The sequence below is a fragment of the Clinocottus analis genome, unplaced genomic scaffold (genome assembly GCF_023055335.1).
Source record: "Clinocottus analis isolate CAN_PGR_092001 unplaced genomic scaffold, fCliAna1.0.p SCAF_14, whole genome shotgun sequence".
NCBI lineage: Eukaryota > Metazoa > Chordata > Actinopteri > Perciformes > Cottidae > Clinocottus > Clinocottus analis.
The window spans coordinates 7,576,739-7,600,498 of NW_027175865.1; the positions used below are offsets into that span (position 1 = coordinate 7,576,739).

Below are 23,760 nucleotides of genomic sequence, written 5' to 3' on the forward strand. Positions count from 1 at the left end.
CATTGGTGGCGTTGGTCAGACGCTCTGAGGTCAACGTCGACAGCCCTCGCCCCTCTCTGACACTGTGCAGGCCCTTAAGGACTTCATGAAGCAGGTCGTTTTTTTCTGTGCCCGAGGACGACGGCCCCAATAAAAAGAAGACATAACAGAAATTCTTATGAACTGGTCATATTTACTTCCTATAGTTGTAGTCATCCCCTATGCTGTGATGTGAAATGATGGTGTACGGATCAGTGCCCTACACTTTTGCTGAATGTTTTTAACATGTATAAAAAGTTACTACTTTTCTGTCGTGTGTTTTTGCCAAATAACACAAAATGCCTGATGTACTGTATGTAGCTGGAATTAGTTGGTCCTAATTAACTTAGCTTCTTTGCATGCCAGCCTTTGTTTTTGTTAGTTGTGTTAATATTTATTAATGACAATGTTTTGCATTTCTTAAGCAATTTATCCCAGGATTTCAAGTACTTTACATTTCATTGACTGTTTAAAGTCCCCATCTCTCTAAGAGCACGCACGTTTTTAAATGGTTTCTATATTTTTCAGGCATGTTCCTACGACTAACATGTCAACAAATAGCCAAAGTTTTTCTTCGTAGGATTTAACATAAGATGGTAATGATTTTAAAATATGGCACTTGGCCTCATGTGCTTGGCTGTATCGAAAAATGAATAAAAGTTTCCACATATATTGTCATTTTTGATTGAAACATGTCTTAAGTAACTGTCCCTGAGGTAATGTCACTCATGGTAAGTAAATATATTGAAACATTTAAGATGCCAAAAAAGAGAGTTGATGTTTTCAAGCTGGCAGTCACACTTTAACAAATAGAGGTTGTAATGCTTTCATTTTGTGTTTACTTCACCAAATCACATGAATTCCACTGAGTTACTGTTGTTCTCTGCTATGCTGGCATAAATGACTTACTTTTGAGCCAAATTAGCTTGTTTCTTTTCTTCCTTACGTCTCATCGGCTATGTGGGTCGTCAAACTAAATTATTACGATTCATCGAATTGGACTTTAAATTAGAAAAAGAGCAAAGTTAATTTAGCTTAAGCAGGGTGGCTATCTCTCCAGCTAGCTTTAGTGTGAGCTCTCTTGCTTTATCAGTCCAGCCTGTAGCTTTGCTAGGTTTAGCCTGGTTTCATAGTAGCTATTGTTACAAATATGTATCATATCAATCCATCCAAATCTGGCAGTCCCGACCTAAATGGTCCAAAAGCCATACCAACATGCCCATCATTCGAATCAAGTCACACAGTTGTCATTGCTGATTGTCTTTATTACACTGTACATCATGTTAAAAATAATTGAGAAGGACAATAAGCCATTTTCACCATTTTGTATTTATTGTAATAACAAAATGGATATTCTACTACATAGAACACATAATGCAATACAAAATCTACAAAATGATACAACAACAATGTTCTTTGTTCAACAACTGTACAGTACAAATGGATACAATACTGTATTTATTTTATTTAATTAATCTATATTTGGCACTTGACTACAAGATGCTATTGAAGTGAAATGTGGGACTGATGTACCTGATCACCGACTTGAAATGTATCACAACTATTTGTTTTCACCCAAAGTCATTATTCATCCGCTCCTGGAGACTACTGCACCTCGTGTTGCTTTCAGGCCGGCAGGTAGAGGCATGCGAACATGAAGCAGAGTGGAAGCAGTAAAGAGCCATCAGTAAATCGTACAAAAACACAGTAAGATTTGGTGGCTGCTGCGGTGAGTCGCTAGTGTAACAGTGTACTGTTAGTGGTTAGTTAATATATCTGTTATCTCCATCGACACAGTGCTCGAATTGTCTACAATTATATTTGTATTTCAAATGTGGTGCACATTCAAGAGATGTAAAGTCACAATTACACAAAACTTGACATTTGCAGATGCTACTTGTTGCACTTTAACGACCCGTACACCATTTAGACTGTTTACACACCGTTTACGCAGGAAACACCTATTGACTGCCAATGTTAGCGGTCTTTCTGGGAAATATGATTGCAGTAGAGGCTGACATCAAACTCAGATCTGTAGCTGTTTGTCTTTTCAAAACAGAAATAAGAAGCTCCATTAACTGTAGTAGTAATAAGAGGTTTTTCATTACTACTGCTGTGGATATTCAAAATGAATGCATAACAACATGTGTAGTCCTATCCTTTATAACATCTCTATCATAAATATGAATGAATATACTGTACAATCTTCTTTCATATAGTAAAAGAAAAGAAAATGTTTATGATTCCAATGAGAATTTTTGTGAATTTTATCCATTTCTGAAAATCGCCACAATGTGATCACAGAGTAAACAAATATGCAAGTAACATACTATATATTCATATACATCTAACTTTTCTTTTGCTCCCACACTTGTTGAGCCAGAGTTGAGGAGAGACAAGCACAGCTCGATTCATATGATTATGTCAAGTTCATGTATTCCTCAGGTAAGTGAAGATGTGTGTGTTTACTGTATGTGAAGTGTCTGTGTGTGTGTTTACTGGATATGGAGTGTGTGTGTGTTTATGTGAAGTATGTGTTTATTGTATGTGAAGTGTACATAGAACTTGGCATAAAAAGTCACTTTCAAAAGAACAGATGGTTCTTATCTCGTCAAAATATTTGCCTTCTTCAGGTTTAGTTTTATGTAACATTTCTCCAAAATATAAATATCATCTTTTCTAAAATTCTTCTATGGCTAAAAACTATCGAATCGCCTGTCTTCATAAGCCGTACCGTGAGCTGTGAACATTTGTCGTCCCAGACTCACATACTTCATTTTATTTCAGCGTTAGCGCGGAGTTAGATTAAAATACTTTGTGAGAATCATCACTCAACAACCCAAATCAGTTAGAAGAGAACAAAATTAGCATGATTGCCTTTAAATAAGAAATTACACTTTCAAAAAACAAAAACAAATAAAAGACTCAAAAAAGAACAAAACGGCAGACTTGGGTTCGGCTCAATGTACCTCAGGAATCTGTTGGATTGTCCTCGCTGACTGTCTTCTCGGACAGAGATGACACATTTGATTCAGTGTTTAACAAGTCTTTGATGGGATTTGAGTCCATTGAGTGATATATTGTACCGTGTATGAGATCTTTGTTGTCTGCAGCTTGTGACCCGGCATAGAGGCACATGTACAGTACGTGCATGTGGCCGCTCAAAGATTATACATGTAGCAGGCTTTGGTATTTGCAGCATGTTGACTAGAGGTGTGTGTCTGTGTGTGTACGTGTATGTGTGTGTGTGTGTGTGTGTGTGTGTGTGTGTGTGTGTGTGTGTGTGTGTGTGTGTGTGCCTCTACAGCTCGAGTGATCAAATGTCAACGATCGCAGGTGGGTCAGCTGGGTGTTAAAAATATAAGACTGATAAAATAGGAAAACGTCCAGTTTTCTACTGCCCAGCACCGCTGGGATCACACTGAAGCAGCCGGACGATGGAGGGATCGTTCCTCGCTCCCTCAACAAACTCCTCAAGGGACAGTTTGCCTAGGAAAGAGAAAGAGAAAGAGAGAGTAAGAAATTGTCTTGTTTATTTGTTATGCAAACAAAGAGCAGATACCTTCCCCAAGGTGATGTGCCGTGTTATTATCAAAATTATTTGAGTTTTTTTTTCCAATTATATTTCGAGCAACATAGAATGTTATTAGTTAATTTCCTGACTTTAAAAGGCTTACATTTGGACTGCCAGAGTGTGTTTACAGAATTTGATCATTGTTTTACTAAACGTTAGCTATATTCCATGATGTCGGCCCATTTTCTCCTGCGAGCAGCACAATTGATGATGAATTCAGGAGGCTCGACCTGCAGGGACTGATAACGTATGACCAACAAAACAAAATGTAATGCAAGTTCAACACAACAAGGTTAAAACTGGGTTCCCATTCATATTGTTATTCAGTCAAAGCTCTGTGATTAAACTCAAGTAAAAGAGTTATGATGATTAATGTAACTTTATCCACAGAGACCAGAAGAAATTTGGGCTCCGTCATAAATGCTCGGCAGGTTCGAGGCTCTGATCGGGCTATTTTATTATCTAAATACAGCTGAGGGAAAACTGTTGAAACCAAAATAGCAAACAGAATAATCTGTGATGGATCACTTTTCAAATTTTCCTTGAACGTAAAATGTTTAAATCAGATTCGGTTATAGGTGTTAAAGAAGCTGCTGTGAAAGCCCAAAACACTTGATCAGAGTCAGAGGCGGTCTGAGGAAGGCTCACCATCTCGATTCGTGTCCATCTGTTTGAATATCTTGTCTGTGCGTTTCTCAGGTGTGGACTCATCCTCAGGCATCTTCATTACAGAGGACACCATCTTGTAAATAGCCTGAATACAGAGGGAACAGAGAGGAAGACATCATAAACACAATAAAGAAGCTTAATGTAGAAACGGTTGTTTGGTAAGTTAAGTCACTAAAGTGCTACAATAGGAGGGTCACAGAAACTTAAATTCCACGATCAGCAAAACATTTGCATTTGGGGTTATTTTTGCACAAAAGCAAAAAAGCCGCGTTACAGCTTCTTGCATATGATCACGTGTAGCTTGTAAATTGAATTGTTCTTTAAATCAGAGGATAGGCGGTTCGACCCCCGTCGCCACTAGGCCCTGTCGATGTGTCCTTGAGCAAGAAATTTAACCGTAAATTGCTCCTGTAATTGCGCCTTCGGTGTATGAATGTTAGATAGTCCTGATGTGGCACCTTGTATAGTAGCTCCTCTCATCAATGGGTGAATGACTCCTATGTAAAGCGTCTGAGTATTCAGAAAAGTGCTATATAAAATATTGCGAGTGTGTATGTGTGTGTGTGTCTGAACCATTTATCCAATAAGACGAAGAGCTTGTGTGAGACTATTTGTTGTAAAGCAACACTGGACCTGCTGAGAAGCCCATTTGGAGGACCGCTCTTCCGAGAACCGCACAGCTGCTGGATGTAGCACATAGTCAATATGAGGATCACAGGAGGACCGCTCCCCTCCATAAATACACCACAGTCACGTCTTATTTAGAGACGTCTGAGGGCCAGAGAGGAACTGCTGGTTTCTAAAATTACACAGCGGCTGGCTTTCCTGCTGTAGGCCGTCAAATGGCGCAGAACACAGAGGCAGACGGATATATGATGCAGCAGCTGCTGAGCAAAACGTTGCTTCACTGCAGAAGTAGTTATAGGACCACGGAGGGCTACATCAAGCTTAGCACAAAGTTGAGAGACAGAACAAAACAAAAATCAGCTTAGACCACAACAGTAAACTCACCGATACAATCTCCAGCATCTCCGCCTTGCTAATGTATCCATTCCCATCCAGGTCGTACATACTGAAGGCCCACTTCAGCTTCTGGTCCAGCCGACCACGAGAGGTCACACTCAGGGCAATGATGAACTCCCTGAAGTCGATAGTCCCATCTCCGTTGGCGTCGAAGGTGCGGAAGACATGCTCTGCGAACTTGGAGGCATCTCCGTAAGGGAAGAAGTTGGCGTAGATCTTCTTGAACTCGTCCATGGAGAGCGCACCGCTGGGGCAGTCCCGCAAGAAGCCCTTGTACCACTCCATGATCTCATGCTCGGTAAAGTCTGTGTTCTCCATCAGGTCCTGCATGACGTCGGGACGGAGCTTGCTGTTTTGTTTGCCCATGGTCGCAGTTTCTGTTGAGGCTGTAGGTGATGCGAGGGCAGCGGTGATTTAGACTGTTGACAGTGAAGAAGAAAGAGATTGATGATGTAAGAAATAATCTGAATTGACCTTGAGCTTTTTTGAAACAGGAGGGGGAGGCAAGACAGTGACATGCAGAACCAATACAAAATGCAATAATTGACTCATAAGACACCCAAAATACAGTTTAAAAACTGCAATAACTGACTTTTTGTCAACTTGGAGGCAATGGAACAAGCTGTAACAGTGACATTTGATCACTTATAATCAATAATTGCTCGCTTTTTGCAGCTTTGGTTTTGGTCTCTACCAGTTTCTGATGGAAATATCTGCCTCTTTTGATGCTAAAAACGAGGTTGGTCATCATCTACCAAATAAATTTCTTACAAGATGAGATGCTGCTTAACCATTTTCTGTGGGAAATCATATCGGGGGTTTGGGAATGTCAAAGTGACTCCTTTTAACCCGACAAAGGGTAAATATAAATGGAAAATGCGTTAGAGCACCTATAGTATTTGATACAAACTGTAGATTATAATTTGTGTGTTTTCTTCTTGTCTCTTTGTGTTAGCTTCACCGTCACAAAGTTGTACGTTTTGCTTTCATTCAGTCGTTTTTCAAGGCGGTAGTGTTATTGGCAGTTTGGTGTCTATCATCTTCACTGCACTTATCTTTTGTGGCCATTTCATAAACAAATGCAAATAAACGTTCACAAAAAAACCTGCCATAGATACTTGACTAGATAATAGGAAAGCAGGGAGATTACGTTGAGTGTGTGGTCTTATGCACATGCTGAGCCACGCTCAAGCTCCCATGCACCTGCAACAGGAGGCCGCCTAATGTTATCATGGTGCACAACCACCACAGATGCACAACTACACCCACACTTGCTTGCACAGTCACTAGTGACAACCCCAATTCATGTCAGTGTATGTTTGAGTGCATCTCTGCAGATGCACCTTCCATTTCCTGCAGAAACCACGATACTGATGCATCAACACACACACACATCCTCTGTATTAACACTCGAGATAGTTTATTGAACAAGTTTGGAGTTTGATGTGGCTTAAGAAGTATAACCTGCAGAAAATATATATCTAGTTCACCTTCAGGACAATTTGACTTGTTTTATGCTTTTTAAGTGCATCATAAACATGCACACTAGCTGTGTAGCCAACCCAGTCGGTGACGTGTCTCTTCACTCTCTGCAGCGACTAATTCAGAGGAGTGTAGTTTTCATCAGAGAGCCTTAAAACTCAAGAGAAGACGCAGCCCTGCGGCTAATGTGCTTAGCATTTTACCCGGTCAGACCGCTAGCTGAGCTCTCCAGGCTAAAGAAAAGAGGGAAGCTGTTCTAAGCTTAGCTGAGGATAATGACAGATAACATCAGCAATGTCAGGTCAGACCAAAGCAAATTACTGTACAGGTAGTTTGTTCCAGGAAAGGAAATATAGATCGGTCACCTCTGTGTTTCCAGTCAATGTCCGTTGTTTTTCTTACATTGTTAAAAGACTCCAGATCTAAAATATAAAAAAAGGCATAGTTCATAAATGTAAAGAAATAAATTAGCTAAATTAACGATTCATAGCCTAAAAGCCATAAGGCCTAACCCATTAGATTTTGCTGCTTACTAATATCACTGTATGCAAAGTTAGACGATTTAAGTTCCGATTGTTTTAAGTTCTCTCTCTTAGTCGATCCATTAATTAGTCAGACTGATTGAAAAAGAGCTGCCTTTATGTTTACTTTCCTGGAAAATGGTTGCCTCAGTGGGAACATGCTCTTCTTGCCAATAACAAATAACTGAGCATAAATTAAATGAGCCGCTTCAGTGAAAAACTCAACAGGAAATAAAGGATCTTGGAAACACTGTTCCACACAAATTAATTCAGTGATAAGGGCAGTAGTTTTGTTAACTGCTAATTCAAGGACTCGGACGTCTTTTCCGATTGTTTCACACTTTCATGTTTCATAAACAGCCCGCTATAATCCTTGAATTAACTCTGAGTAAACAATGGGCTTGAGCTGGGTGGCAGCCATCTCTAATGAGTTCACTTCAATGCCAGCATGAATGCTGGAGCAGCGCGAAAAGGAGATTAACACCTGTTTACATACTCATCACTACTGGAACAAAACACATCAGCGGCTACACAGCGGCGGTTGAACTGCTGATAGTTAGACTGTAAATGTGTCTGCCTTTAAAATGAGAAAGAAGCAAACAGTCCACACTGGAGAGGAGCAACATGGGGACTGTGTACTATATCAAATTAAACCCAAAAGTGTCAGCTAATACAGTAACTATTTTAACGATTGTTCTATTAATCATCCATTTTCAAGCAAATGTACGAAACATTTGGTGGTACCAGTTTCTCAAATGTGAGAATTCGCTGCTTTTTCTACATTTTTTATTATAATAAACAAGATATCTAATTACATGTTTCACTGTATCGTCATGTTTTATATATCAAAAGATTAAAATATAATTTCCAGGTAAAAGTTATACTAAAACAATCGTTAGCTGCAGCCTAAATATATCTACCATTGAAATATTCCCAACAGGTGTGTGTGGGTGCAGGCATACTATGACTGGACGGCTATTTCAACATGGGCAGAAGTCAGGACAAATGTCTTTCCCTGGGAAGAAGATGTGAAAAGCAGCTGAATTACTGCCAATGTGACCATGATAGAAGCTGTAATGTAGCAGCAAAGAGTGAAAATACCAATTTGAAACCAGGTTACATAAGGAAAGCTACGTTTGTCTTCAACTTCAACCTTAACTTGGTTGTCGTAGAAGAGAAATATGTCCTTCACATCGATACAAAACAATTAAAAAAACAATAAATAACTACTACGCTTAAACTTTGCACATGAAAATAACACAATATAAAGAGAATATTTATATTTTGCCTTTAGAAGACAACAATCAACAATTCTGCAGCAAACTATAGTTTATCAAAAAGCTTATGAGCTCACAGTGTTATGTTGTGTTTTTAAGAAAGCCAAATCACAACCAAATTAAGGTCTTATGTCTTGGACCAAAAATGTAAATGCATTAAAAAGCAGTGACTTAAATCCAGTTCAGTTCACCCTAAACCCACTCTCACACTCACCCACTCTCTCACACGCACCCTTTGTTTCATGCGATGATGGGGACTGCCACATTCTCTGCAATTTGCATTTTAATGTTTTTAATGGATTATAGAGCGTCTATTATTATTGAGGCAGCATTGTCATGATTAGCATACATTCCCTCTTGTTTGTATCAGCAGGTTGTCCAACAAAAACAACACATATTACCTTAGTTTTTGATTCACAGTAGGAATTAATAACACTTTCTGTGCAGACCAACAGCTCATTTATTTGTTTGCTTTTAGCTGCGGTTCTAATCATAGAGACTTATTTCACTATTCAAACAACCAGAAATGTTTCTCTCCCCATTACCCGGCATCAGGGAGGGAAGGTTAATTAGTGTTAGACTTACTGGCTTGACGATAATGCATTATAATTCCTTTTTTTTTCTTTTTTTTTTACTATTTTCTGAAAATATAATTAATTGATAACAATTGTAATTAGTTGCTGCTTTATTGTGTGTTATGAACTGGTTTGGATCTCACGCTGCGTGCTCTGATTACTACTAGCACACTATTTTACTCGTTTTGAAAATGTGTGGCTCGTTTTTCAGACTACACGGCCGGGTGTAGCGTCTACGTGAAGTTTGCATGTCACTCCCCGTGGGTTTTCATTTCCTCTCACTGTCCACACAGCCATGCAGGTATTGCTCAATCTGTTCAGTGAGGGTAGAAATAGAAGTTGTCGTGTGCCAACACTGCAGCCCATCGCTCTTCATTTCGCCGGGCTGAAGGTTCTGTTTCTAAAAAGAAGAAATCTTGTGACGAGAGCTCAGACCCTCACTGAACATCTCAACTAGTCATCCCTAAGAACTCAGCTATTTCTGGCACCCAGAGATCACTGCCTACAGTTAACCGTTAAGACTCTTACCTGCTGCTACTGGCAGACCTTTGATGGCATTGTTACATAAGAGAGGCTTTGACAAGTGGACAAGTCACGTGGTTGAGCCAAGTCTCTACCACCTCTTGAGCTAACGCCGAGGGAGTGAGCACCAGGCCCTTGTTTAACATCGCGAGTGCGTCTGAGACGAGACCAGGCCTGAGATCAGGCAGGTGGTATAATCCAGCAGAAGACCGGCTGCCGCTTTCAGTTTCTAATAACAGCGACAGGACAAACATGTTGTTCAGTGTTTGAGACGTTTAGCAGAGGAAAAGATCCACCGGCAGGATTTTGAGACACATTCAACTGCAACGATGCTGCATCATATTCAGCAACACATCAGGAAAACATTTCGCTTTCATTTCCATGAAATAGGATTTGGGTATCAAAAGGTCTTGTTTTGAACAACCAACAGTCCAAAGATATCAAATGTACCATGATACCGCACATTTTCAACTTTAATCAACTACTCAATTCAGCTTTAATATGTTTTCAATATGAGTGGTTTGCAACTGAAGACAAAAGCATTAAAGCAAACTGTCAGAGATACGTAATATTTTCTTCGTTTTTTTCAATAATATGATATCTGAGCCTCGATACCAATACAGGATTCGTTCGACACCTCAGTTTGGGGAATATAAACATGCTTTAACCATTTTATCAATTAAAAACAAAGGCTAAATTGCTCAATGAATCAGTGTTTGCTTAAATAGAATATATTAGTTGGAAATGTTTTCTGATTTCAATTTTAAAATGGAGCTGAAATTGAGTCAATATGTATCTCTCAACTGATAGAAACTTTTATAATTAATTCCTTCTAGAATTATTTATTTATTATAAAAAATACCCCCAAAATGAATTGACTTTGTTAGTTGCGAGTAAATCAATGTGTATCTATGAACTATTTACATGCAGCTAAAGCTTTGCCACTGCTCAACTGTTGCTGCTCGAGTCAAAGGCCCTCGACACGACATTCATCCTAGAACATCTTGTTGCCTTCTTACGTAACAAGCAGAAGTCTCCATTTATATCCTTCAGGTAAATCTTAACCTAAATGTCCCACAGATAATCCCAGAACAGAGACAGCAGAAATAAAGCTAGGGGGAGGCCAACGCAGTGACTGAAAGAGACCCGATGACAGACAATGAGTTTATGAATGATACATTCATAATGTAATACGATCCATCTGCAGTGCTGAGCTCAGTCATTCTCTTCCTCACAAGCAAGCAATTATTTGACCTGCAATCTGATATTCACCCAGAGATTTAAAAAAAATAAATAAATAATTTATTTTCATCTCAGCTGTAATGATATCTTTAAAAACTGAGAACAAATTGGAACAAGCCAGAGAGGAAGGGGCTCCGGTCAGACTCGAGTGCACTTTTGATTTCAGGCAACACCACACGCAGACACATGATTTTGAGGAGGGCAATATTACAACAGCTCTCTTTCTTCTCTGCTATTCAAGCGAGGAATCGGTTTTGCATCATCTGTTTCTGCAAGAGCTCAGCGATGAGTGTTTGAATAACGGAGTCCAACAACTGGTTTATGGCAGCATTAAAAGAAAACATCACAAACTCACATTTCTGTGTCCAGCACTTTTTCGATGAGAAATTACTCATTCACCATTAAAATAACAAATCTTTAGGTCATTTAGTTTTTGCCTTTTAGTTGATGCACAAAAGAGAGTACTATTCTTATGTAAACTTATGTAACTTCTCTGTGCAGTTGGCTGATGTCACAACTGTGACTGGATGCTCTGCCAAAGATAAACATGGGTTTTTAATAAAGTGTAGATATGTAGAGTGCAGGTGGATAAAAACTGACATCGTTGTAATCTTTCTAGCAACACTACTGAGATTAAGCAGCCCATCAAAGGGTCAACTCAAGAGCACTCTTTTAACCTCAAACTTAACATTTGAGCACTTGATTGTCACATCAGAGCAGTTACTAACAAACCAAATGAAACTAAAATCTATGGTTGAGCACAACAGATTGGACAGTATGATACAGTACAATAAAAACATAAAAGGTTTAGTACGCTTTAGCCATTGCTCTCGGAAGTTTGGCCCATAAACTACGAAGTGACCGGCTTTTTGGTTTCCAACTTGTGACAGTTGTATGCGATCTAAAAACGCTGCTTTGCAGCTCTCCTCAACACCTCGATACAACCACACATCTATCTCTTTGGCTGTTGTCTTGCTGCAGTCCATTTTGCAATCCCATGTCTGATCAGCAGAACATTTCATACCATCAAACCCTGCTCCAGCTCAGCATAGCTTTGGGAGCACCCGCACTCATGTTACAAGTATCGTGATGAGCGCTGTTCAGTGTGGCGTGCTTTCGTGGCTCCTTGAATATCTGCGGGCAACTCTATCTCCTGTGTTATTTAGTGTAAGGTCACGGCTGATCTACTGCTGGTCCAATCTCTGCCAGAGTCTGTCTGAAGAAACTAACCTCTTCAGCAGAGCAGCTGCCACCAACACTTAATGTAAAAGAGATTCAGAAAAACAGATACGAGTAAACGACTGCAACAACTAAAAGTGAAAGTAAGAGGATTTTGATGCCAACCGTCTTGTGACATGAACATCACCCAGTTTAGAGCTGAAACATTATGTGGATTCATTGACTGACGCAAATTAACTACTTTAAGATTTGATGTATCTTGTCAATCATTGTTCAATCCAATTTCTCTGCCTCCATGCTTCTGTAATGTGAGCAATTGCTGCTTTTCTTTGTCATAAATGATAGTAGATTAAATAGCTTTGGGTTTTGGAAACGATAGTGGAACAAAATACATTTTAATACGCTCAACTTCAAAATAAGACTAAACAATGATTTAAAGAAATAATCATCAGATAATTTTAATAATGGCTAGTTGCAGCCACTACATGCAAACATAAGACAGTTTCACATCAAACTGAGTCTTACGGTCAAACCAGGCTTAGAACACAAACTTTTTAAAAACAGACACAACTTACTCTTACACTTCCTTAATGTTTGTGTTTATGATAATACGTCATAACGGTCTCCATCTGTCTTTTCAATGGACATCGATGGAATGTGATTTTTTGGTAAATTCTCCAACACAACTGTCACTATGACTCAAATATTGGTCAAATTGAGTTTAATTGCCTGCATATTAAACTTCTTATTCAACAGAAGACTTAAAATGTGATTCACGTGAATTAAAGCACAATCCGAAAACCGTTTTATTTGCTTGATGATTCCTGAAACCATTTCTCAACTTCTCTGAATCCCATCCATCCTTTGAGAAACCAGGCAGCGACTTCATCATAATGCAGCACACATGAGCTCCCATTGTCATGTCAGCCGGAGAGCTTCGTGCGTCAAGATGCCGCAGAAAACCACAATCATGACAGAGAAGCCATTATGAGGGAGCGAATGAGAACAAGATAATAAAAAGTGTCACTGACAGAATCTGCGAGAAGGCAGGCAGAGCTGCAACAGACTCAGGATTGGATAAACATACAGACACACGCGCGCACAGGCAGCAAATTGTCCCTGATTGCACGAGGAGAGTGCTGTTTACTTTGCACTGAATATCTAAATGTGCCTCTCTCTAAAACCGCCTGTTGTAAAGACAAAGGCTACAGAGATGGAAATGTCAATCTGTCCAATGACTAAACAACTCCCACCCCTCTGCCAGTGATATCTGCTGCACAGCATGTGTGAAATGTGGCTTTCTCTCCAAAACACTATGTGTGTGACAGGCCAGAATTTCTTTGTTTTAGCATTTTGATGCTCTCTCTTTCTCCTTGAGTTTAATCCTCCACTCATCCTCGCTTTCTCCCAATCACTCTCCCCATCTGCTTTAAAAAAGGAAAAGGTTGAAATATATTCAAATGTGCACTGACTTCTGCACAGACGAGCATAACTAGAGAGAAAGCTGCCAGTGTGGTCAGTCTGGCCCAAAAAAACAAACCCACGCACGCAAAAATAGAACATCTGTTTCAATTTAGTGTATGTTTGTAAGAGTTCAGCATCTTGAAATGTTTGGAGGGTTCTGCTTTTGACACTAAGGGGGCTATTATCTCGACTCCACCTTCGTGTCAGCACCTCCGCAGGTCTTTAAACTTCCTTGCTGTGTGAAGGTGAGAAGAGGAGCTGGACCGGAGTGTTTCACTTTGCTTCCTGCTAAAAACACATTCAGCACTCGGAAGCCATCGTACTTCAGAGACAACTAACCAAGTTGTCATTTCAGAGTCAGTTTTCTTCGTCTGTGTCCACTCGTGTCTTTTCACATCATCGTCCGCTCGGATCCCAGAGGCCGCAAAAGGAAATTCAGCCACGACAGGTTCTTGTTTACATCCCACATCAAAACCAAACCAGCGGCATTAATTTACTATAAGCTATTAAAAAAAGGAAATTCGCACAGGGCCTTTTAATTCTACAAGACATTTTTAAAAGGCAGCAATCTTGACTTGAGACCTTAATCTTACTTTAGCTGCTTGACTGTCTCATGGAAACCTGAACCCAATATGATCCACTGATAAATGAAGTCAATGTTGGGTTGTAGCTAATGACTATTTTAATTATTGATTGATTTGTAAATTGTTTTTTGGTTTCATTATTTAGTCTATACAGCCTAAAATGTAATTCTCACATTAGAGAACACATGCATGTTTGACATTTCTACTTGATATATGACACAAAGAAGAATTTGTCTCGAGACTTCACACCTATTTGTTGCTGAATTGCTTCAGCCCTATTTGTTTTATATTGACGTTATCTTTGGTCAAGGGACTGTTAAATATCAAGCTAGCAATATGAAAACTCTTCTTGGGCTCATGAGAATGACAGAAAATAATATAGCAAATTGTTATTCTATCCTCTAAAAACATTTTTGAATTGTAAAACAAGAACACATCTTGTAACTGATGTTCGGTTGGAGTACAAGCATTTGAATACCTCCCCTGGGCTAAGCTAAATAAAGACACCTTATTTGATCCCTATTTTCATATATAAAAAGGATTCCCTGTAAAAACATGTTGTTGTATTTATTTACTAAAAATACAAATTAGCTACAAAAAAAAACTCCTCACATTTAGGAAGTTAGAACCTGCAAATGTCTGATATTTTAGCTTAATACATTACTTTAATAGATAGACAGCTTATCAAAACCAATGGACGGATGGATCATTGATCTTCTTTGACATGTAATGATGAAGCGCTTAAGACTGTAAGCTCATTCACATTAAAACATACAGTTCACTACTACGTCACTCTGGCCATACAATGAGAAGATATCTGCCAAGGATAAAGCATCACTTTATCCTTGGACCAAGTGTCTAATAATGCTCCCTCCTCTCTCCTACTTCATCCACTGACTGACTCTGTATTCGTTGAAATGAGATACCCTTCCTCACTCAGCCCTGTGTAGCTGCAGGAGGACTCCTTTTTCACTTCATGCCCTCCTCACTCAATCCACAATTAAATATGGAGAGTGTATGAAGACAACAAGCACCTCTGAGTGTTCACTTAGGAGAGAGGAAGCATCCTCATTCGATTAGAAACCTGGGCAAAGCTTTATCCGCTGCTTGCATCTTGTAATGCTGTAAAAGTAACAACTATTACTCCCGTTATATTAAATACAGACGAATACACGTGTTAGTATGAGCTGCAAACTAACAGCTTCGACCTGGAAACGCATCTCCACTGAGCTGCAAGCAAAACAAATAAAAAGGAGAGCAAAAAGTAACAGGAAGAGAACAAACTGTGGAGGGAGGGGAGGGACGGACACAACACGAGCGACAATTTACCTCGCTTTTAAGTTCCTGTGGAGGAGGGCCTGTTAAAAGTCTCTATTCGTCCATTACCTCGCGTCACCGGAGCGGACGGGACAGAGTTTCAGAGACACGGGGGGCAACAAGTAGCAGGAGCCGCTCAGGAGCTGTAGTTTCCGGGCTGCTCTCAGTCTAAAGCAACAGCGGGCTCGTTCTGCGGCTCAGACTGCGCTTCGCCCAGCGGTGACGTCAACACCGCTCGTCACGTGATCCAGCGGCGGCCAATGGGAGGCCGCATTGTCGTGATAACGAGAACCCGGCACCTGGACGGCGATTAAGTTTTATTAAATTATGATATTGTATTATATATGTTATAATAACAACATAAGTAATATTAGTTATGTAGAATTCAAGACTGGAAGCTTATTGAAGTGGGCATGCTTCATTATATTTCCTAAATAACTGTATTCAGTGAAACCGTTTTATATTTGGCCATATAGTAACTATTACCGCACAATTAATTGTATTTAACTTCCATATTTCTATTTATTGTTGTATATAGTTTTCTTTTTCTCTACATACATTACTCTGTATTTATTTGGTATCTCTTTATAGTTTTAATTACATTTTCCTTATTGGTGTACATCTCCTCATTTCTATATGCTCCGTTTCGTGTCGAGGATGAACAAAGAATTATCTTTTATTTAATTTTATTTTGCAGTACTTGATGCTGTGAAGTAAAAACAATTTTAAAAAACACCCTTAAACAGCATAACACATATTTTAATATCTTAAAACAGAGGTTAAGTTCAATACATTATTGGTTGTTTGTGCTGCTGTTTTGTGCAGTACACCTGCCAACGTGTTTTTAATTTTTTTTTTAATCGTTTTTTAACCTTTGTTTGCATGTGTATTTTTTTCCGTCCTGCTTCTTTTCCCTAATGAGGTAGATTTGCAACAAAACCCTTTGCAGGGATTCAAATTATGAAGCTAAGTACTTGACTTTATTAGACTTTTTTTTTTGTTTACATTTGTTTGCATTCCCTTATATTACCTCTTATTGATATTCTGTTGCAGCGAAAAGATAATGAGGTTATGTATTACTGACTATATTGCATGATAATGATGAGAGAGATTATGGTGACGATAACCACCAGGCATTTGCTGTGGCCCAGAACAGGTGTTCCCTTGCATGCACATTGGGAGCCACGCTTTGCCTAAGATGATTAGTGGAAGTCAAAGCCACAGGGCTTATTCAGCATTGTGTTCCAGGGAGCATTTTCTAGATGGCCTTATAAAGTACACTGAGAAGTCCTCCTGTCTGCTGACTCAGCAAACTCCTGACCTCACTGACAGATATATGATTTGCTAAATTAAACAATGAAACATAACACTGAAGTAATCATGTCTGAAATCATTCAAGACACAAGCATGCATCATCTTTTGACATTGTAATGCACTGATTCTTTGTCAATGACTTTAAGCAGCAGACAACATTGTCATTCACTCTTAACAGAAGTGAGGAATGATGATTGAGTTTGACCCTGAGGGAGAGTTCCTGAGTACTGTGGAGCTAGCACTGCAACCTTTGACTAAAAGGTTTGCATAACATTGATCTGACTGGAAAGCTATCCCCAACTCTGCACTCATCCATATATACACACACACACACACACACACACACACACACACACACACACACACACACACACACACACGCATGCGCATGCACGCATATGGACACTTGCACACATGCACCAGTGAGGCCTGGTCTGCTACAGCTCAAACCCCAAGAGGCTTTGAACTCAAGAGCCACCTTCTAAATCAGCCAGCCCATGGCTCTACACAGGCTCTGTCATTAGGTAACAGTGGCTTTAGAGACAAGGTTAAGTAGCTGGTGCTGGATGGAGAAGTTACTGAGATGCACAGTAGAGGACCAAACTCCTCAGTGATTATCTGTTATCTAACCACACAGAGCTAACGTTGTGCCGCTTTGAACCCACTGAGGAGTGGAGTTAAGCTTACCTCTATGGCAGCCATGCCTTGACCGAGGACAGTGAGCTTATTGAAGAAAGATCTCTGCAATTTACACAAGTCCTCCACAAAAAAAGAAGAAGACTGCATCGTAATTTCTTTGTTACTGGTTCTGTTACAGTTTTCATTTTTCATTTTTTTCTTACTCTGAAAAATTACTGAGCAATATGTGGTATTACGATCTGCGAGAGGAGTGGTTATGTTTAGTGGAAACTGTACCCCATATCAAAAGACAAAGCATATGTGGCTGGACATCAGAGATGAGCAGCTGAACCTCAGCAGTCAGCAAACTAGGACGGCTCTAGTCGACCAGTGCGTCATGAGCAGCGGACTTATGCTCAGGCTGACTGGATTACCTATCAGGTGAATTGGTTGTCAACCAGGACATCATGAGAGCTGCGTGTTGAGCTTCTTCAGAACAGAGAGACACAGGTCTGCATTCTCTGTTGTACATCTGCAAGAAAACAGCACCTGCAGGAGGGGAAATCCTCTGAACTTGTCCAGTAACATCCCCAGAGGATAAACCCCTGTGTTGCTGATAATACTGATTATTATATATCTATTCTTGTATTGTTACTTTTACTGAAGTGAAATATCTCAACACCTCTCCCACGAGGAAGAGGTGTTGAGGGGTCTGAAAACATATTAGCTGTCAGCTATTGATGACTAGGACTGCCCCCTCTTAGTTGATTACTTGACTAATCGATTGTTTTTTGTCTACTACGATTCCTTTAGTCGGCTATTTCTTTAGTTTTTCATGGGAATTGATTTATTTCCAAGAAACTTAGGAGCACATCTCTGGTAAACCAAAACATTAAGAGGTGCTTTTGTGTGATTCTTTGTGAAGAAACTCTGTACTACAGAACAGTCCTTTAAATCAACTAATCAATTAGTTTTTAAAATGTTAGTAAAAAAACAGGACCCCTGTAAAATACACAGGACTGTTGAACAAAAGGACGCCTCACAAAGTGGGTGAAATTCAATTTAAATCACATTTCTGAAATGATAAATACAAACACCCAAACCAAGGCCATTTAATGAACCATTACATCAACTAATTCTCTGGTCAATATTATATACATAATTTACATAATTTCTGACTCTTTACAGATCACTTCTATTTGTTTGTCTCTGGAGTTACAGTTGAAAAGAGCTATATATAGATATTTTTTTCAGCCTTGTTTCATTGCAATTCACCTTTGCTGGATACAAGAAAGCAGATATGACACAACAGCACAAACATCCTTCATAAATTCAACAAAGTCATGTGCATTGTTTTGGAGTTTTATTTTTATCAACACAGAAGACTCGGAGTGAAAAACAACTACACCTTGACTTCAAAGAGCGATGCTGCGCCAATAAGCTGAGTCAGGATGAGGCTGGACTCACGTCAGCAGGTCTTCTCTGTGCTCTACCCTGGCAGCTGTGACACCACAGGTATAAATCCTCACCTGTCCCCCAACATGAGACCATGACACTCAACACAACAAGTTCACTCCTGCTGAGTCATAATATAAAAGGCTTTGAACTTGATCATTTGTGTGATGTATTGTGCTTAAAATACATACCGCCTCTCGGATGTATGTGTCCACCATACGGTCATGTTGCAATTTAAATGCATGTTTGTCCAAAATGTCATCACTTCATCATTATACCAAACTAGATATTTGTGCAAAATTGTCCTAATTAGCTTAGGAATTCTTGACTTATGGCCAAATATATGATTGTGTTCCCTAAACAAATTTGCTGTGTGTTCCAATACCCGTACTACCAAACAATTTAGTATACCAGAAATATATTTAGTATGTCCCAATACAAAGTATGTCAGATGCATATACTATGGTCTTCTTTATCCGGTGGCATTTTGCATTATGCAAGCCAGCATGCTTTTCAAGCTATTCTGACCCGCAATCCTCTGCGCAGCAGATATATGAGCAAGAAGGTTGCAGTACAAAATGCCATGTTATAAGGAAGCAGTATGTCCCAATTCAATGCATACCGCATGCAACAGTACGTACTACGTAAAAGCAGTTGCAGTAAATGTACTAAAAGTGAAAAGAAAAAGTATACAATTTGGAAGACAGCTTTATAGAATTGTCCTCCAGGCGTTATGGCATTCAAGAAAAGGGACAGATGAATAGAGGGATAACCCCAAAACATGATGCCACGACCATCGTTGCCATGGAGATACAAAAACCTGCCTTTTGACCTCCCGATGAGACACGGAAAGAAGAGCATTGTCAACAATATTCAACATGCTGTGTGAGGAAGCATGTATTTAAGTGCTGTGTACCACCGGAGTCAGCACTTTGCTGAAAGGCCACCTGCTGTTGGATCAAACCGCAGCTTGTCTGGAGATCTGAACGGGCCATATGGCTCCTGGCCAGTCTAGATCCAAGAAAGAAGATGTATGAAGGAGAGACAAAGACAAGGCATCAGAGGGGATGGGAGAAAGCATTACAGCAATACCACAATTACAAGAAGAGGGAGATAACAGGAAGAGCAACAGACACACAGGGGTGGAGCAGGTGTGAAGAGGCAGTCAGGAGGAGGAGGAGGAGTTTCAGGGACGAGAGGAGGGGAAGAGGAGCAGATTTCAATTCAGAAGGGGAGATTACACAACAGTTAAAACAGGTATACACTCAATGACATTCACTGATGAAAGCTAATTACATCATCACAACTCCTTATTACCAACATTTGACAAATCTAGGGTGCAGGTGCATTTTAAAAGCTCGATATGGGCCCCAGTCACCGAGTAGGGTCTCTTATCTGCTTATATTTACAAAGTATTTGATTGGGGTGAAAAAAAGAGTTGACTTACCTGGAGCCCAACTTCTTGCAACTCACTGCTTTTATTACCTGCTCTGACATAAAAGTCCAGTTTCCCAAGGAAGGATCGTAGAGGAAGCGAAATATGTCACAGGAGACAGACAAGTAAGTGATCGAGCCGGCGGTGAGGAACTCTGATGATTTCAACTTGAAAGGGAAAGTTTTCTACTATCCACTTATTAAAGAAAACACATATTTTCAATTTGGGCTTAGGTTATGTCTCAGGAGAAAGATACTACATAGAGAGAGAGAGAGATTTTATTATTGCACAAAAGTATGTTTATTTTTCTTAACTTTGATCCTGTGAAATAAGTCAGATTAGATGTATTTATCTCTTCAGAACAGTAAAAACCCCTCTGATGAAACTTTATATGAACTCACTCATAAGGTATGGCCTGCGCATATTTCATCACTTTAAATGGTCTCAATATATAAATTATGATCCAAAAAGGTGAGTAACCAATGTCTTACTCAGTCTTGCTGTTGTCTGCTTTTTCTATTGATATGCTACTGTTAAAAGAAAAGAAAAACTCACGGTGGTTTGGGGTCGTCCATCCCACACAAAAGAAGCAGACAGGTTGTTTTCAAACACACACATTGATGTAATACTGCCATCTGGTGGGTACAGGAACAATTTACATTTGTAGTCTGTTGTAGGTTAGAGCAGGGGTTCTCAATCTCAACCTTTTGTTGGCCCATTTCTGATTGTTGAAAAAACAAAACGGCTGATCACCTTCTAAAATAAATGAGAAAAAAAATATAAAAATTAGAACAAGTTTACTGTAAATATGTTTCATGATACTCAGCTGCAATGACCTTAACAAATATGCTGCTTATTCTCAAACATCAGTGCCTGCCCTTATGAATCCTTAATTAACAACAAAATTAATGTGCATTTTTCTGACAAGTTTGTTTGTAATTAGCTGTCTAGTGCTATAGCAGGTGAGACGTCATGAGCTATGCTATGACCTCAGGGTTCTCTGATCTCAGGGTTCTATGCTCTAACCTTAGGGTTCGATGTTCTGACCCCAAGGTGCTATGCTCTGACCTCAGGGGTCCATGCTCTGACCTCAGGGGTCCATGCTCTGACCTCAGGGGTCCATGCTCTGACATCAGGGGTCTATGCTCTGACCTCAGCTAGTTCCCAAATGAAGACGAGCCCCAGGACCAGAACAAGCTCTTCAGCAGCTAGCAAGCATAAAAAGGAAGCTGACGGAAAAACAAGTGTGAGCTCCACCCCAACCGCTGACTACAAACAGGTCTGTTAACCATTTCAAGTGTGTGTTTTCTATTTACCAAAGAAAGGCCAGAATGTCGCACTCAGGAACATCTATAATCTGTTATTGTAATTTATTATCATTCATATTATAATTTGCATGTACATAGACCGTGGACTCAGAGCTGCTTCATTGAACCCGTGGATTGATTAATTCAATTACAGAATCATTTATCAATAAATTATGTTACTTCACAGGAGGAGAACTGACAAGTACAAGCATGCTTTCTTCTGTATCAGGATCTGTAGCTTTATGAGTGGTTTGGAATGGACTGTGGGGTCTTGTATTGCATAAGCTTCTGCCTTACCGTCACTATGTTAATTATCCCTTCCCTTCTCACCGCTCTTTGCTATTGGGTAAAAATCTCAAGTTGTATCTGTTTAATCTTCTACTGAACTCCCGAGCGCTGCTTGAACTCAATGTGAGTCAAGAACAAATAGGCTTAAGGAAGAAACCCTCAAGCTCCAATTGAAGGTGAGTACTCAACAAACAAAAAGTATGTTTCTATTAGTTTTGGGATTTAAAACATTTCACTTGCAGGTAAAAAAAAAAATTTATTTAGACAACTTTATGCATTTTCTTTCCCAGCACTCATTCTGGATTGTTGAGTTGACATACAAGTTAATCATTGCAATTTGACCTGTGGACTTTAACTGCATGTACATTTTTAAATATATGACACATACATATAATTGTCAATAATCAAAGTCAAAACTTTACTTCTCTCTGTTTTATTCTGAATATCTTGATTATTTTAATGAATACCTCTTCAATATATTTCATCCAATTTTACTGATAATCTCTGCTGGGCTCATATTTTTTTGTGCAACATAATCAAATTATCTGTGGTTAGGCAGGTCACAGGCAGCCTTCGAAAGATTCAAGATATTTTTAATGTTATATGCACATATAACAGATAACAGGTCCTCCTAACAAACAAAACTACAATAAAAGCTAAAAAGCCATTTTTTATTATTGTGTCACTGTGAACAGGTACATTTTAAAGAGACAGCAAGTGTGATCACTGGCAGTGGCAAGTCTGTGGCAGGAGTTAGTCAAGTGCCAGGACAGCGGCAAGCGAACATCACTCCTTCGGCAACCCTGGCATGTTAGTTTGAAGTAAGTTTGCAGTCTCTTATTGACACGTTTTTAAATTGTACTTGTGCAATTGTTGAATAAAGAATATAGACAGCTGCCAAGCTGAGTGGTTGGAAAATTGTTATGACAGCTACAATCACCTCCCCGACACTGCAGTTCAGACCCACATGATTTACTTTCTTCTTCGTGCACTTTTGATTTATGTATTCAACTTATAGTTTACGCCATCCATCAATAACCTATATATTTGATACAGTAGTCTCCTGCTCCAGTTTACTCTGGGTGTTGTGTTTGGAATATCACCAGGTCACATATATATTGACCATTACGATCAAAATGCAAAGTCTCTGCTACATCCAGTGTGTGAGCAGACTGTGGGGTCCAAGACAATCAAACCGGCTTCTTAAAGTGACAAGCATGCACAGATCTTTACACCAACTGCAACGCAAAAAGGTAGGCCTATTGTCCAATTTGCAATTTACAGTGTGAGTGTTTTGGGGGATATGAAGAAAAGCAACTTTGGCGAGAGTATAAAGAAAAGGTTGGGTGCAAGGCTTAAGATCACAGGCCTTATAATCATATAATCATTGCGCAGAGGAATTAGGAATGTAACATTACAGCGTTATGGGACAGGAGGGATAGCTTAGTATACTGCTTACTTATATGGAAAAAATCAAAATGTCTTGGTTATTTTAATTAGTTAAGGCAGCTTCCTCAGTTAAGTGCAACCAAATACAACATGATTGGTTTACCCGTCATGGTGAGTACCACTTGCATCATGTCACAATGAGTGTGATAGTAGTTTACAGACGTAAACAGCCAACAGTAGACAACAGATGTTGGAATGTAAAGAGAATGTCAACAAATATAACAAAGTTTGTTGAATTAAATAGTGAGAAAAAGTATCTACGGCCTGGATTCTTATAAAACACTGAAAACTACTCATATTATAAAGTATCATGAGTAGTATTGTTCTTATTTTACATAGTAGTTGAATAAATAGTAGAAAGAGTAAGAGCATTAATACTGTTGAGGGGGTAAGCTCTTATTTTGAAGTCCTCAACTTCTTATAAAAGTGCTTCCTGGTTCAAGAGGA

The 23,760-nt window shown here is 39.4% G+C and overlaps 1 protein-coding gene across 1 annotated transcript; it reads right to left on the reverse strand.

Moving 5' to 3' along the window:
- Positions 1-1,328: 1,328 nt before the first annotated feature.
- On the reverse strand, positions 1,329-15,628 carry LOC137784863 (neurocalcin-delta B). The gene is made up of 4 exons (XM_068575819.1): positions 15,460-15,628; positions 5,273-5,703; positions 4,241-4,346; positions 1,329-3,507 (listed from the first exon to the last, which is right to left on the reverse strand). The coding sequence occupies exons 2-4, from the start codon at positions 5,648-5,650 to the stop codon at positions 3,413-3,415; spliced, it is 579 nt and encodes a 192-aa protein (XP_068431920.1). The 5' UTR covers positions 5,651-5,703; positions 15,460-15,628; the 3' UTR covers positions 1,329-3,412.
- Positions 15,629-23,760: the final 8,132 nt, after the last annotated feature.